The sequence below is a fragment of the Diadema antillarum genome, unplaced genomic scaffold, assembly GCF_040938485.1.
Source record: "Diadema antillarum isolate AM-2024a unplaced genomic scaffold, OU_Dant_1.0 seq00001234_RagTag, whole genome shotgun sequence".
NCBI classification, from domain to species: domain Eukaryota; kingdom Metazoa; phylum Echinodermata; class Echinoidea; order Diadematoida; family Diadematidae; genus Diadema; species Diadema antillarum.
In genome coordinates this window covers 143616-160793 of record NW_027272022.1, presented here as the reverse complement: position 1 = coordinate 160793, position 17178 = coordinate 143616, and the positions used below count along the sequence as shown (strand labels likewise).

Genomic DNA, 17178 nt, shown 5'->3' with positions numbered 1-17178 from the left:
GCATCTTCGCGGAATAACACGTACAAAATACACGTAAGATGTACACGTCGACGAGCATTGACTAGCTCGACCTTTATTGCGTCGGTCGCCATTATGCGGACAAGTCGGATCCACTTAATACCAAATCAGTTTGAAGTGATGGCAGAATCTATAATTTATATCTCACTTGAGCATAAAACATAATTAATGTGCTGGAGAAGAAAAATACGGTACTCTAAACAAAACACAATTAAACATGGCATGCTAATTATTGTTGCTTTATGGCTGCATAAAATTTCGAACTTCAATTACTGCGTGTATTTTGTGTGTTAGTTATTGGTTTTGAATTTTGTTGCTGCTTTGCAGTATTATTATTTTTTTTTTGGGGGGGGGGTGATTGCTAACATTTTAATTTCATCGAGACTATTGTGCAGATTCCAACATGGCCGTGAAGTTACTTTTTTAAGAGATGATCCTGGGTTGTTGTTTTTGTGTGTGTGTAGATTTATTAATTTTTTTTTCTGAAGATCGTGGGATGGCATGCATACCTCTTTGTGTGTTGCTTCCAAGATCTTCTACGAAATCTGGATCGATGGTTATGCTGACATTATACTCGCGTTTCTGCACGTTTGACAGGGCTTCATAAAAGATCTATTAGCTGTTGATATCAGTTTAAGTTCAGGTAATCGTTATGATAAAAAACAATTAGAAAGATTTATATCAGAAACCCAAATAAATGTACAATGTCAGGCATATTTACCAGAGAGAAAATAACGTCCGAGCTAGGTTCAAATAAATAATACAACGTCAGAAGAAAGCTATGAAAGAAACTATTAAACATTCCATTGTCAATCCGAGGGGGGAAATTGTCAGTTGCACCGAAATGTGAAACAATTGTGGATTTATTGACACAAGTTAAATGCGGCCAGTGCAATAACTTATAATAATTGGTAGTAGGTGCATGTAAATACAATATATGCCAACACATACTGATATTCATGTTCAACTTCCGGTGGTAGCATACCTAGGACAGTAAGTATATCTAACTCAGAAAGACCACGGAGATGGAAGAGAGAGCTCCCAGCTCCCTGGAAAGACCACGCTCCTATCGCAGGGCCACGCTCATAAGTGGGTTACCCTGTACGACAGAAATGAAACCACATTTTTTGCCCAAATTCCTTTTGCAAAAACGTTTCGTTGTAGCATCTAGTATAATCTATATGATATTAAAAGATATTTTGTTACATTGGTTTATCCATATGTATTGAGCTTAAAAAAACAACGACATGATAAACAAACTGCTACATGTCTTTCCATGTCAAGAAGTGAAAAGGTTGCCGTCGAACATGCCCCACCAAAAAAAACACTTACAAACTCAAGATATAGGCCTAATCGGTAAGGAAAACAATCAATCCGAAGCAAAGAAAAAGATGAATTATTGACACATACCATTTGAGGGTTCATTGTGTCAGACCTGAAAAGTACCACCAAAAAATGATAATAATAATAAAGTCTGCAAAAAGGGGGCTGGGTAGCTGTTTTTGTTGTTTTAGTCCCCATACTTGTTTTCTCCTCCTGAGAACAATATAAAGTACATATTCCATGCACAGTTTTACACCAGATTTCAAGTTTCTGCTCTAATTTAATTGTACTTCCAAATATTGGGAAACAGTCAGGAGCTGCCACGTTCCTTTCCCCGTATGAGGAAGCGAACAGAGACCCTATACATAGCATGGAGTGGCAGAAACATGAAATAATTGGTGCAGAGTAGCAAATGTATAAAGAATTGTTGGGTTGTTTTTTTTTTTTTGAAGAAAAAGAAGATACAGAGAGAATTGTACAGAATTGCGTCTTTATGTTTAAGTATAGTAATTCTTTCAACTATAGTTACTGACATAAATCAAAGTACCGTAATCTAAAGGCCAGCGCACACTTTTCGACTCTTTGTCGCACGACTGACCGACTTTGGATCTGAAATAAATCACAATACAAGTAGCCTCAGATAGGCTCTCTGGAACATACACACCTGTATATTTTAGATCCAAAGTCGGTCAGTCTTGCTACCGGAAATCGTATAGTGGTGCGGTGGCCTTTATTCTCCTGCCTTCTGAGAGAGGTAAATCAGGGGCTTTTTCATCATGCTAATAAAAAATGAAAATATGTTGAATTCCTGCTGTCTATTCTTCATAATTGTTTCTCTTTTGTGACATCACGAATATGTTGCAGTTATAGTCTTCTTTTATCCAGCTGTGAGGACAACACAATGATTTAATTAATATGTTATGGAAAATTACAGACTCATGACATTTGGCAGCATTGTCAGATTTTCTTCAAACATCCTGACTGTGTTAATTCTACTAATACAAGTAATTGGAATCTTTTCACTGATGAATCCGCATTTATTCGGTAAGAAATCTCACATCAATTATGCGTGTGTTTATTTCTATTTTGTTTTACGCTCAGTAAGGCCTTCTGGGGCCCGTTGCATAAAACTTACCGTTGAATTTCAATGGTAACTACCGTCAAAATTAGGCATCACAGCCAATCAGCATCAAGGATTCTAAAATTTACCGCTAATTTGAAGACTTACCGCTAGAAAGGAGCGGTAAGTCCAGCGGTAAGGGTTTTATGCAACAGGGCCCTGATTTTTTTTTTTATGTATCTATTTAATTATTGTTGTTGTTAATTGTTGTTGTTCTGGTTTAAATGGCGTGTATCACTCAGAATTGAGTATTTACGCAACATATTCGTGATGTCACAAAAGAGAAACAATTGTGGCACGCGTGTCTTTAGTCTCTCGTCCTTTGTTTACAAACAAACAATCACGTCGAATGCGCACACGCGCGTTTGCGCGTTGTAATGGTAGAAGGTCAATCAACTTTTTGTCGTCACTTTTCGCACCATTACAAGCAGCAGCCACGGAACTCTGCAGCAGCATGCAAAAACGTCGCGACGTCCCCGTCGTCCCTACCGTATGTGTCGTGACGTCATACACATCTTTGTACAGCACTTGCACACACTGACGTGACTGGCGCACAACAAGCGTAGAGTTGATAACCCGGGTCGGGTACACACACGGACGGGTTCGGGTACGGGTATGTAACGGGGCTGCGTTGCATGAAGAAGCATGGCTGACTTTGACGTGATAACATATGAGGACGATGATGAAAATGGCGTATATCCAGAAGAGGTAGCACTTACAATGGTCCCCGATCCAATCTTCATACGTGGGACAGGACACATTACAATGTAAGTTTGATATATTAAAAAAATATTACACGAGAGCTGACCCGAAGGAATGATCTCGACCGGCTTTCAATCTCATTTCTTCTTGTCTCGGTGCAGAGAGTCTGGACGGCTATGCACCGGCGGCTACAGTGTAAAGCTGTTGTGTTTACTTCAAGGAAAGTGCTTTATTGTCATGATTATGTTGCGCAATTGGGCATACTAGTAATAATGTTTCTCAACGCCAGACTTTGCGGGCTTCTTTCTAAACATTCGGTGCAACGTGTCATCTGTACGTGTATAATGCAGGAAATGTAATCGTGGCCACTGTTATTAATTTACATTTTATTCAGTGAGCTCGCAACAGAGCAGAGAGCCGCAAGCCGCAGCAGCTCAGGTCAGCGGCTCTCATCATCTTGTACATACCGTACCAAGTTCTTGATGATCAAACTGACTGACCCCGGTACCCACGAGTGACAGTGACCGAGCTTGATCTTGGGTAGTAGATCTTGAGAAAACAGGAATGAAGGAATTTACCACACTACATGTGCCATCATTCCCCAGTCCAGGAACCAAATAATGTATCTTGTATGCTCCTAACTGCGACCAGCCCCATACGCATAGCGTAATGCGTATGGGGCTGGTCGCAGTAAGTATGCTCCCAAAAGCTTCCCATGAAAATACAGCCTTACAGGGATGATGGCATCAACTTGAAGAAGTTGACAGTGCAGTGTTTGTGCATTTAGAAAGCAAGCCACCCGTGATTTGACCATAACGCCATCCAGAATTTGACAGCTAGTATGTAGAAACTTAAATGCTTTTGCACGCAGTCAAATTTTGAGAGGTCGGACCTTGTTGGTGCAGGTTTTTTATGTTTCAATTTCAGTGACATGGAGTTGTGATTCATCCACTGACAAGTTTAGTTACATCTACATATTCTTTTAACCCGTTGAGGACGAGTCCCAAGTATACTCGAGCAAGTGTCTATGGGAAATGCGTGTTGTAGCAAAATCAAACCATCCTCAATGGGTTATTAAAGTGGAATCCAGCATCTCATTGAGTCATTGGCAGTCTTTTCAAACTAACAGATTTTATGTTTGTTTTCTTTTCTATCATTTCACATACAGATTTGGGCTGAGCAATAAATTTGAAACAGAGTTTCCTCAAGAGTTGGCTGCAAAGGTAAACAGACTTACAGCAGTGTAGAAGTGTATAAAGAGAACAAAAACATAAAAGTGGTGTAGATTCTATGAAAACCTAGCGTTTAAATAAAAAAAGCCCTAGAGAAACATAGCTCTGCTTTTTCACAAAGAAAGGGTCATACAGAGTGTACATGGCAAAATGGTACCCACGGTCCACGCTGTACTGAACTGTGTAATGATAGAGTGCCAGTGGCTAGCAAGTTGTTCTTTTTGTCTTCAATGAAGCATCAAGTCAAGGGGTGGAAATAACAGCATCCTGTGTTAAATCCTACTCATATTGTTACATACATTAAATTGAATAGCTCTGTCAGTGGTCTATCTGAGACCTGGGCCCCATTTCATAAAAGATGTTAGGATGACAACTCTTGCTGGAATGACCACTTTCCACAGCAAACAGCCAATCAGGAAGCTGTAATCTTGTCATTACCATGACAATAGTCATTCCAGCAAAGAGCTGTCATCAAATAAACTCTTTATGAAATGGGCCCCTGGTGCTGTTTAAAAACATTGTGATGACAATAACAAATGCTTGCAAAATGACAACATATACATTCAAGATGAAGGGTACTTAAAAAAAAAAAAAGAAAAAGAATTTGTTCAGTGATCCCCTAGAAATGCACCCATACACTGTTGAGAGCTTTCTACTTCAGAAAGAAGCGCAGTGGAGATAAGATTGAATTATGCCAAAAACATCACAGAGAGTTGATGAAAACGTTTTATAATACTTCCATTCCAATACAATTGAGGTCTGAAGTTCAGTGTGACAGATTTAAGCATAGCATAGCATTATGTTGTTGTTTTCTCGCCCTGGAATGTGAGTTGATCATTACTTCACTTTGAACTGTCCTATGCTAAGAAGTGATAGATATGTTCTTTTCGGAATTTGAAAACAAAATTGATACTTTCTATTTCACAAACGATCAGTACTTTGGACCTCAAATGTGGCAACCTTGAACATTAACTGTGGAGGATGCAGTGCAATCAAAAAAAGAAAGAAAAGAAAACACATAAAAGTGTACTTCTGTAGCCAATTGTCTTGCCATTCAATAATGCCAACATGCACTGCCTTCTGAATATCCTAAATCCTCCACAACTCTAGTCAGTGGAAATGAAGAAGTAACATTAGCAATTTACTATGAGATTAACAACTAGTGAAACTGCCGGATTGCATGCCTTCAAATGAAATATTGAATATTTCATTTGAAGGCATATTCTCATTGGGTCGTTTTCCATACTTAAAATTATATGCCATATCACTTGTAGCCATAGCATGAATACAGTAACTTGCTACTGCACAATGCTATAACTGTCACTACTGGGGGGTGTTTCATCAAGTTAGTCAGCGCTGGCAAGTTGTCAGTCTCTGACAATCACCATAGTAACAGTCAGTGACCAGAGCATCTCGGCCAATCAAAACCAATGATTTTGCTGAAATTGTCAGTGACTGACAACTTGTCGGCGCTGACTAACTTGATGAAACACCCCCCAGTTTGTCATCTCCTACGTGTATGTCGGTACTCTGTTTTTCTTCTTCTGTACTTCCCACTGGGTTTCTCATCCTAGCCCTACCTTCTGAAATACATCACTTTCTTCTGTGTAGCATTGTATATTCTTTGGGACCTTGGTCAACAAGTTGTGGTTTATTCAGGTCCCTCACAGCATTCAATGTGTAACCCTGCTTCAATTTTGTAACTGATGTACACATGTATGTTAATGTTCCCACATGTATACGAGATGTAAGTGGTAAATATGTGAATGTTTATGAAAACGAACTGAAACTGAAACGACTGACCCATATCTGTCATGTAGTTTTAATGACAACATGTGAGTAGATTTATATTACCTCAGTGCTTAAGTTTGTCTTATGAGTGTACTCAATGATGGTTGACATCATTTTTCTCTCCTTTTGTTATTGCTTTTCTTAACATTCAAATGTGTGTAAAATTCTGCCTTATTTCACAAGGTGGCACCGGAGGAGTACAAATCCTCCATCACCAGAATAAACAGCATCCTGCACAAAACCATGCCCATGAACCTCAAGTGGCTCATCTTTGGCTGTCTCTGCTGCTGCTGTACCTTGGGCTGTTCAGTGTGGCCAGTCCTATGGCTGACAAAAAGGGTAAGTGAACACATCATTAAGTACAGACCAATGTTGACAGTATGAGGAGGTGTTATACTACCCAAATGAAGGCAATTACCGAGGATTCCTGTTATAACAAAGTCTTCTGAACTGGCATTTTCTTTTGTTTTTTCAACATTTTGTCATAGATGAACAATGAAGTATGTTAACCCGTTCCTTACGGGAACCTGGTTTACCAGGTTCCCGTGGGAGCAACTGATATACGGGAACCTGGTTTACCAGGTTCCCAAAATGAAGACAAGGGTGCCTGCTTCAGTGGCCTAAATTCATGTGTCTTTGTGTTAAAATGCTCAGAAAAGTGGGTTTGATAAAAAGATCAGAGTTTATTCTATCAGGATTTGTTCTCCTGCTGTTAAAAAAAGGGGGTTTTACAGTATTATGTACCTTTTCCTGATTTAATGTTTTTGCTTGTTCTGCTGTAAACTCGTACGAACATGTACATAATGATCAAGGCTGAGATCAGTTAAAAATGCGGGTTCGCTGACCCCAGTCACCTCATTCAGGTACCTGGTTTTGTGCAGACCAAAAGATTCTGAGAGCTCATCAGCCCACGCTCTATTCATACCTCGCACCCGATCGATATTTCCATTGTTCACGGGCACATGTAGTTGAACGTAGAAAGGGGGACACAATGAACCGCTTGACTGCCTTCACACAGCCGGATTACCAACCTGTGTGCCTCCCTGTCGACGACGAAAAGAATCTCGTATGGGGGCATTAAAGGCACTCAGAGAATTGCGGAAGGAACGGGTTAAGATGTATCGATTACATTTTAGGATCTTAATTCTTTTTTTCATCATAACCAGAGTTTTGTTATAACCGTGTTCGTTAAGAACAAGAGTGTGCTGTATTGCTGTGGTGTTCAATGTCATTGCATGGCTTTGCAATGTGACACCAAAAAGCGCACATAATAATACCAAAATTGCAAACACAGTCCAAATCTTAAAACAGAGGAAGATTTTTCCATCAAAGTATTTGAGCACCATAACACTGTGGTGTCATTGGCAATCATTTCCGTACCAAGAATATTATCAGCTGTGATACAAATATTATACAGGAAAAGAAGATAGGTTATTCAGTTTGACCTCTTCAAGCCTGCAGCCTGTCACTTGTACAATCATACAAGTTGTCTTCTTTTTGTTGTTGTTGTTATTGTTGTTGATAGGAACAGTCTTTGTTCTTCAGACTGCCTTTGTTGCTGCAGTAGAGTTAGCCATCCTGTCTTGCTTGCCTTTAAATCTGTCTATGTGATCTCAGTACTGTCTTGCCTGCATAACGGAAGCGAGACATACGTGTCACTTTTCAGTTGTTGTCATTGTCGTCATAGCAATTGATGTACTCCCTATAACTTTCCACAGCTTTGAGGCATGTTCACCAAAATCACACCACAGGTACATGACCCCAAAATCCTGGTGAAGTCTGAATATGGCTGTAGTCTGATGAGGTCAAGGGTCAAAAGGTCAATGACATTTCCCTTACAAGCATTGTACTCGGAGTATTGTGGTGTACTCTCAATAACTTTTCACAGGTTTGAACAATGACCACCAAATTCACACCTCAGGCAGGGCTCGACACTAACGGTGGCCCGGTGGCCCGGGGCCACCAAAAATGAAAGTCGGGCCACCAAATTTCAAAAAAGGGCAAATTTGGTGGCCCGCCTTGGGCCATCAAAATTTTTTGAAAAGTATGTCAATAAATTCGTAACTTTTTGCGCCGGAAATTAGCAGTTAAATTTGTTCAAAGGATGGATGAAAGGGACTGAATGAATGCCTGAGAGTGAGTGTTGCAAGTTTGTTGAAGTTTATTTATGAGTAGATATGTCCAACTTCTAATTCTTACTATCGTAAATCTTAAATATTTGACTCATTAAAAAAAAAGGACTTTAAATGTTTTTTATTGTTTTTTTTTCGGGACACCAAATTTTTCTCTTGGGCCACCAAAAATTTGAAATTTAGGATTTTGGTGGCCCCATCGGGCCACCAAACAAAAAAGTTAGAGTCGAGCCATGCCTCAGGTACATCACCTGAAGATGCCGGTCTCGTTTGAAAATTTCATGATATTGTGCGCATGGCAGATTGTCGGTACAGTGCTTCCCTGCGCATGGCAGATTGTCATTAGGGTGTTGGAGTGCGCATATGGTTAGCAACATTATGCCATGCGCAGGGAAGCGTGTGAAGACAATCTGCAATTTGCACAATGATTTGAATTCAAAGGTCAAAAGGCCAATGAACTTTACCTTATTAACACCCTACTCGTAGTATTTTGGTGTACTCTCAATATCAAACTTTCCACAGCTTTGAGCTATGACCACCAAACTCACACCACCGGTACATAATCTAGATATGTTGGTCAAGATTGAATATGGATGAAGTCCAACGAGGTCAAATTTCAAAATTTCAATGAACTTTCCTTGATAAGTACTGTACTCTCAGTATTTTGGTGTACTCTCAATAACTTTCCATAGCTTTGAGCCATGACTACCAAATTCACACCACAGGTACCTGGTCATGCGCATGGCAGATTGTCAGTACAGCACTTCCCTGTGCATGGCAGAGTGTCATAAGGGTGTGGGAGCGTGCATAGGGTTACTAACATTATGCCATGTGCAGGGAAGCGCATTAACAACAACCTGCCATGCACAGGGAAGTGCGTTAACGACAATCTGACAGGCGCACAACGATTTGAGAATTCTGACAAGGACAAAGGTCAGAAGGTCAATGAACTTTACCTGATAAATCACACCCTACACGTATTTTGGTGTACTCTCAATTATTTTCCACAGCTTTTAGCTATGATCACCAAGTTCACATTACAGGTACATCATATAAAGGTACTGTTCTGGGGGGTGTTTCATCAACGTTTGTCAGACAATCACCATAGTAACAGTCGGTGACCAGAGCATCTCATCCAATCAAAACCAAGGATTTTCCTGAAATTGTCAGCACTGACAACTTGTCAGCGCTGACAAACGTTGATGAAACACCCCCCAGGTTTGAATATTGTTGAATTCCCACAAGGTCAAAAGTCAAAATGTCAATGAACTTTCCCTGGTAAGCACCATGTGACCATGAAATTCACAGCACAGGTACATCATCTAAAGATGCCAGTCAAGTTGAATATTGGTGAATTCTGATAAGGTCAAAGTTCAAAAGGTCAATGAACTGACATTACAAAACACTATAATCACAAATTGTGATATGTAGGCAAGACATTGCTTCGTCTTTACCTTGTTATTAGATTAAGTGTGTTTGATTTGTACCAGTAGTTATTGAATTGACTTGAGACTGTTTTGCCACTGGTGTCTTTCTCCACAACAAACAGACAAGACACATGATTGAGAAATCTCTGGACTGGGAGAACAGTCGACTGTACTATAAGCTTGGTCTTCACTGGTCCCTATGCAAAGAGCAGTGTGAATCTAGCAACATGAAAGAATATGTAAGTAAACAAATGCCAGTTTCAGTGGCTATTATGTTATATGGGGACTGGTGATGGTACAGTTAATTTTTGTTTCTAAGTGTTTGACAGAACTAGAGCAGACTGCTCCAATATCACATGCTGTCTTACCATTGACAATTGAAACTTACTTTTGGGTGAGTAAACTGTCAAGACATGAAACTAGCTTAGTGGGGGCACTTGAGTTCCAGATATAACTATATGGAGAGGATGGGATGAGAAGTATTTGTATGCTTTAAGATTATATTTCTAATCTCATTGATTGAGATAAAAAAATTCCAATTTTTTCTTTAAATCACTAAGTTATCAGATAAAGGTGAATAAAAGATTTGTGTTGAGATTATTTATGTTCTGTGGCAAAGGTAATATATTACCTATCACCTATGAGATATAATAATGTAGAAGGGATGACGATAGTTATGGTACACTTCCTGTAAACTTGGATCAACGGGGATGATTTCAAGTTCAAACAAGTGCTGTGATATTTTTTTTGTTATAAATGTTAACAGTGATTGAAAGACAGGAAAGACAAAAGGTTAATTCCACTACAGATTCTGACATATTCATGTAAGGGTGTGTTTTCCTTATGTTTGCTGTCACAGCTGCAGGAAAGTCAATATGGATACAATCATGCAGCTTTGTATACTTAACAAACAAATTATCTACTGAGATCATTACAGTATTGATGCTTGCTCTTGTCGTTATTACTATTCCAACAGACCTACTACTTCTTTTTCTGGCAAATTTTCCATGGTGCATTATGTTTATTTGTTTGTTTGTTTGTTTGTTGTTGTTGGTTTTCTCTTCTTCTTTTTTTTTTGGGGGGGGGGCACTAAGACATTAATTGATGTGATTTCAACTATAGTCAAACCTGTCCATAGCATCCGCCCAAGGAGACAAAAAAAAAAAAAAAAAAGTGGCCGTTGTAGACAGGTGGCCACTATAGACAGGTTTGACTGTATTACAAAGCCACTGATTGCATCTATGTTTCTTGTCATGAGTTATATGTAGAATTCCTGTACTTGGAAAAAGTATTGTTAAAAAATTGTTATTTTATACTTCATAGTCACTAGGGTTTGTTACTTTCTTTTTTCTTGTCCAACTTGCAGGTACTAAAGATAGAATTTGTACCAAGACTAAATATACTCAAGCCGGACTGACGTGCAGTGACTTTGTCAAGAAATAAAGATTGAGATATATTTAATTGTCCTTGAAGTAGCTGGCTTACATCGTATGAAATTATGTACATGAACATGTGTATATTTGAAAGAACAGTGTTAATATACATTTTCACCTGTATATAGGTCAGTATTATTTTTGCCAAATTAGATTTTGCTTGGTGATTTGATTTAGAGGTATATAGTAGAGCAAGTGTGGTTGTGTATTTTGCTGCAATAATGAGTGGTATTTGTAGTTGTGTTTGTACTTCACATTGATTGAATTATGATTGGCTTCTCTGCCACTCAACTTGCTTGCAGGCACCCGATATGACTTCCCATTCACACAGTAAATCCTGTGATAAGTACTATTAGAAGTGTAAGCATGACAATACAACAGGAAATGAAGCAGTGAAACTCAAGATGACAGTGTGATATCTTGACTGTAGTTCTTCTAGGAATAATGCAAAGGCTATATTTGTGGCTCCTGTATTCCTTGATGCAAAATGAGCAGTATAAATGCTTGCAAAAGGCGTGTGTGCATTGAGGAAATAAGAGCATTTGTAAGTTTGTAGGCTATGTGCACAGCAGCCAGAGGCAAGCTGTCGGAGGCGCATATTAAAGCAGTATTAGTCTGCATGTGTATCATTATTCTTTTTTTTCTTGAAGACAAATATTCAAGGTCAATGGGGAGGAAATACCGGTAACTACTGTAATAATGGAGAACATTTTGAATATCTATCTGCAATGGACTACACTGCTTACAAGAATCCACCATTTGTGAGCTAACCTCTGCCATGGATTACGTAGTGTTATGTATTCCTTCTGCTTAGAGGAAATCATTAGTATTGGTATTGTGACCTTGGTTGGAAGTTGTTTCCACAGTATTTCAATCTTAGTACTTCTACGAGGAACGAGGAAGATTTGCACATTTTTGACATGTGACTTGAGGCAATCTACTTATTCTCACTAGTTTCAAATCGACTGGAATTTGAACTCCTTTTTTTGACAAGTGTACTGACACAATAACCCTCATCGTAGCCTATGTTGATTCGACGACTACTGCCTGATTGATTATGCACAAAAAATACATCAGTTAGGCAATAGTAGGAGGCCAGTCATGGCCACCCTTGGTTATGCATTGACCATGTGTGTGTGTGTGTGTGTGTGTGTGTGTGTGTGTGTTTATGTTTTGTACGTTTGTTTATGATTTGGGTTATACAGTCAACCTTGCCCAAGTCTAATCTATTTGGACTGCAGAAAATACAGTAGCTTTGACTTTGAGAAATTCAACTTAGGCGATTATTTGACTCATGCGAGGTCAACTTAAACAAGGTTGACTGTAGTAACAGTACAACCATTGTCCATGTTTGATATTTCCTATATTGTGATGGGAGCCAAGTTAAACCAAGGATTTACCATCCCTGAAATCTTCATTAGCTGAATCCGACAGTGACAGGATTTTGTTATGTGCGCCCTCCCTCCCCCCCCCCCCAAGTCATGCAGACCAAGAGTTAAAAGTGGATATCACTCGCATATAGTTCAGTATTAGTAATCTACATAACATTTCCTGATGATCAGAACCATTTCTAGAAAATTGTAACTCTACTGCATTATTATTGATATTACATGTATTTCTTTTTGTTCATTCATACTCTGCCTCAGTCTGGATTTTGCTGCAGGAATATTAGTATTGTTTGTAATGATACAGAATTTGCATTACATAATTTTGTGGTATCAAAATATTGCTGGGCATTAGACTTAGTCTTAGACTGTAGTCCTATCACACTTTCAAGGTCACAGTTAAAGTGATTGGGTGATGTAGTCTTTCTTTTTGTACAATGTACCTCTACAAGTGCATTCATAGACTTTAGCATCACTTTTTAGGCATATGCATGATTTGCTTATTTTGTACACAAGAAGGAGGCCAATAGCAAGCATCCCTGAAAATGGAACAATGGCATTAATGAGTTCTGCTTCTGATGATGCTTTGGAGGAATAGTGTCTTTTCTGTTTTTCCATAATCCCCATGGAAATTAGGAAAGAAAAATGAGAGATAATGATTAAATTGAAAAAGTTCTGAGCATTGCTATTCATGAGGACAAAGTATTGCTAACAGCTTCTGTCTTCCCTCTCCCACATGCCTCCATCACTGGGCAATATAAGAGGTACTCATTGAATATTGTACTAGATATTGACATAAAGAGATATAGAAATCATGAACTGTATCATTTACCATTTCCACTCTACTCATATCTGTAGTTTCACCTTGCATTTTCCATTCAAATTTGTTCACTCTAGTAGGCGATTTCCTGAGCAGTCACAATTTACCTGCAGATTCCCAGGAAAAAAAGAAAGGGGGGGGGGGGCTAACTCTCTGTGGTAGAACATTAGAAGATGTTCTACACTTATGTACACACAGGATCCTGTCACCCTGGGCGTGTATGTAAGGCGGAGAAACACAATACATGTCTGTGTGTATGGCATATCTAAAAGCCTGGTTGCCACTTCAAAATGTGTTCCTGAATATATTTGACGGTACATAACATGTACTAGTATTACAGACTGTGTGCTAACAATATATTTGTAACGCAGTCTGATTTGAGTAGACTGCTAGTCTTCTATTTCTATTCCTGTCCTTTCTGCACCTGTGCTGGGTTTTCCCCCTTTTCTATCCAAAGAGAATTTAGAAGGAAATACAGCGTGTGTTTATATATCCTATAACATATAAATCATTTATACACAATACTTCACAAATATACATCACAAATATTAATTCCTGTTTGTGCATGCTTTGCTCTGATTTGATGAATTTGTTGAGTTGAAGTCCAATTTAATTCCAACTTTGTTACTGTATTACAATGTCCTCTTCAAGCTGTGTGACAGATAATAACATCCTATACATGTAGTACCTACACCGTATGTATTAAAGCATAATGTGTGAATATCAATAGTGATTTCTACTTACCAGATTCTGATTGATTAAAGAGTGTCAGTATCCTGTTATTGTTCAATTCAAACATATAACTCTGTTCTAATCCCATCTTCTTGAGACTGCTGAAATTTCAAATACAGTGAGTAATGTAAAGGACTTTGATGTTACGCATGTTATGACAGTGCTACCATATTTCTATGATAGCTCTCAGTATACAGTATTTTATGATTCATACAGGTACATTGTACATTGTTTATATGCTACAAAATGTAAGAATGCTGAATAGTGTGTATCCAAAAAAAATGCAACTTTGGGTTTCTTTGTCCTCTTCCTATATAGGGTGTAGCTGGTGTAGCTAAACTACATGGAGTGTAGCTACACCAACCTGACACCAGCCTATCATAGTTTGACACACCATTATGATACGACGTGTCGGACTATGATGATATGTTATACATGTACAACTGCAAATCACACAAAACACAACACGAGACATGAAATTCTGTCGACAAAAAAGTGCAACGCCTGTACCTGAATGGATTTTTTGTTTGTTTAATGCATCACATGAAACTCCTTGGATTTTCTTTTTCTCGTTTCTCTATCGTGTTTGTCATTGTTTCCCGCCGAGAACCAAAGAATACCACATCAGAGGTTGGTAGACTACAATACTTAGCCTCGCAAAGATAATTGTGTGTGTGTGTGTGTGTGTGTCATGCTTGAATGTCGCCTCTTACATGCAGAATTCACGGAACAAGGTTGAACCTACGGCACGTGACCCGGTACTTTTCACTGTGCTCAAGTGTTAATTATTGGGACATGTCTTCATGTTTTTGTTTTGTTTGTTTGGTTTTGGTTTTTTGTTTTTTGTTGTTGTTGTTTTTTTTTTTGGGGGGGGGGGTTGGTTTTTTTAAACCAAATTCTTGAGGACCTCGGCCTAAATACGTTTATTGTCCGTCCATAGTTTGAAAATGTTTTTCCTTCTCCATTTCATAAATTTCGTATAAACCTTATGTATCCCGTGGGTAAATACATCAATAAAGATAATGTATGGAAAGTTTTTTTTTTCTTTTCAATTCATCTCTTGACATATTTGTTACTGTATCAACTATGATAGCAGGGAAATGTTTAACATCATTGACAAGTTTGCTGCATTTACAGGAAAGATGATTAATTTAGATGAAGGGTATATTTCATCAAAAACATGCTTCCATATTTCCTGACGGATTCGGATACATATATTCTGTGGTAGATCGAGATAAGAAAAATCCACATGGAAAAATGATTTTTTCGTCTCTTATTGCTTCATTCATTGTAACAGTTTGTTGCCATTTTATCTCGAAATATGTTTCCTTCTTTGTGCGTACATGTATCAACTGTATTCTCTTTGTCGAATAGGGGGTTTAATGTCTAGAACAGCCCATGTTCATAAGAACATGTTCACTGTATTATGTTGTTTTTCCTTCCATTTTGACTCAAACTGGGTCAGATGCTCTTTTACACATTCACTGCAGCCTTCCTATCTGAGTGATAGTGCATAAGACAAGTGTCGATGTCTAGTAAGATTTAATACTTGGGTATTATTATTACAGAATTAGGCGAAATTTCATTTTGAATGAGTACCGAAAGAGTTGAGCATAATACATGTAGTTATACATGTACACTTGTGTCAGTGGCAGTATTGACCAGATGATATCGCCCGGTATATGTCGTTATGTCCTTTCTAAAAATGCAGAAATTCGTCAAATTTTATATGTGTTGGGACTTTAAAGAATTAGCATGCACTCTTGACTGTCAAGAACTTTAATTACACGTGGAGTGCGTTATAATTATCCCCTGTAAACATTGTTTTGTTCCTGCAAGTTTTTTACTGTCTGTGTTGTACTCGTATCTGGGATGCGTGCACCAAGAAGTGTATACTAGTAGTTGACGAAGTATAGTATGAATTATGACCTCCTGTTGTGTTTTAGGTTCTGCTTGAAATGTATACTTTGTACTTCAATCATGAGAAAGTATAAGTGGCACGTGATATTGACGTATTCTTGCTTTGCTTGGAATGTTTTATGCAACTGACAGAGCGAGTAGTTGTCATATTTATTGTCATATTGACATTTTTAAAAAAAACTCCAATGAGTATGACACAATACACGCTTAAAAAACAACAACACACATGTAGTTTGACCTCATCCGATGTTACGGACAGTTGAAGAAGTAGAAGTGTGTAGATGACAGCATCTAACAGGTATACAACTAAGTAGTATGACCTGCATTTGAAAATAAAAACGATGATATTTAAAACAACATGTGGCAGTTGTGTATAAATTCATGTGGAAATCCTCGGAACCTGTTATTGTATAATAACTAGCATGATAAAATTGCAAGCCAACCTGTTCTGCATAAAAAAAAAGAAAAAAAGACATGTTTGTTGCTGTATGTCCTATGATGTAACACAATACCGATGATCAGTACACCTGAAGATCGGGTAAACAACAACGAGTGCGTACATTTACGTGATGATGCAAAGATATCATAATCAGCCATGATTAGATCAGTATGACTTTTCTTTTGTGTACAGGGTCAATACTGAGCATTACCCACTAACGGTACTCTCGAGTTGCATCGTAAAAATACTGATGCGCATGTACAGTTGACATTAAAAACATTAAAAACATCTCTTCCCACATCCCTGGTTAAAAGGTCCCAGGCATACGAATTACGTAAGCGCTTCACAATAGGCCTATACTTATACATGTACAAGTGTATATAAACCATGTAACAATCTTCATAAAGCGCATAATCACAATTATAATCATCATCCCTATAGATTATTCGCTCTCGGAAGGAAAAGCACGGAATTAGAAAGAGAACGATTTGATCGTCAAAATAAAATTCAACATGAAGCAGTGTACAAATTTCTAATGTCAGTTTTAAACTGAACCATAGTTTGTCTTTATTTTGTCTCAAACTGCAATACAATGTATTTCAAAGTCCAGTCCAACTGCATGAAACGCAAAGAGAGAAATGAAGGGCCCTTTACAAATGGGTCCTTACGACAAGTGTTGGGTTAAGAATCTTTACATAGATATG

General features: G+C 38.3%; 1 protein-coding gene across 1 annotated transcript; it reads left to right on the top strand.

Moving 5' to 3' along the window:
• The first annotated feature begins 3097 nt into the window (after positions 1-3097).
• LOC139745077 (cysteine-rich hydrophobic domain-containing protein 2-like) lies at positions 3098-11709 on the top strand. Its single transcript, XM_071655498.1, has 5 exons — positions 3098-3228; positions 4332-4386; positions 6370-6525; positions 9868-9984; positions 11112-11709. Exons 1-5 carry the CDS (start codon positions 3107-3109, stop codon positions 11160-11162), a joined length of 501 nt encoding a protein of 166 aa, XP_071511599.1. The 5' UTR covers positions 3098-3106; the 3' UTR covers positions 11163-11709.
• Positions 11710-17178: the final 5469 nt, after the last annotated feature.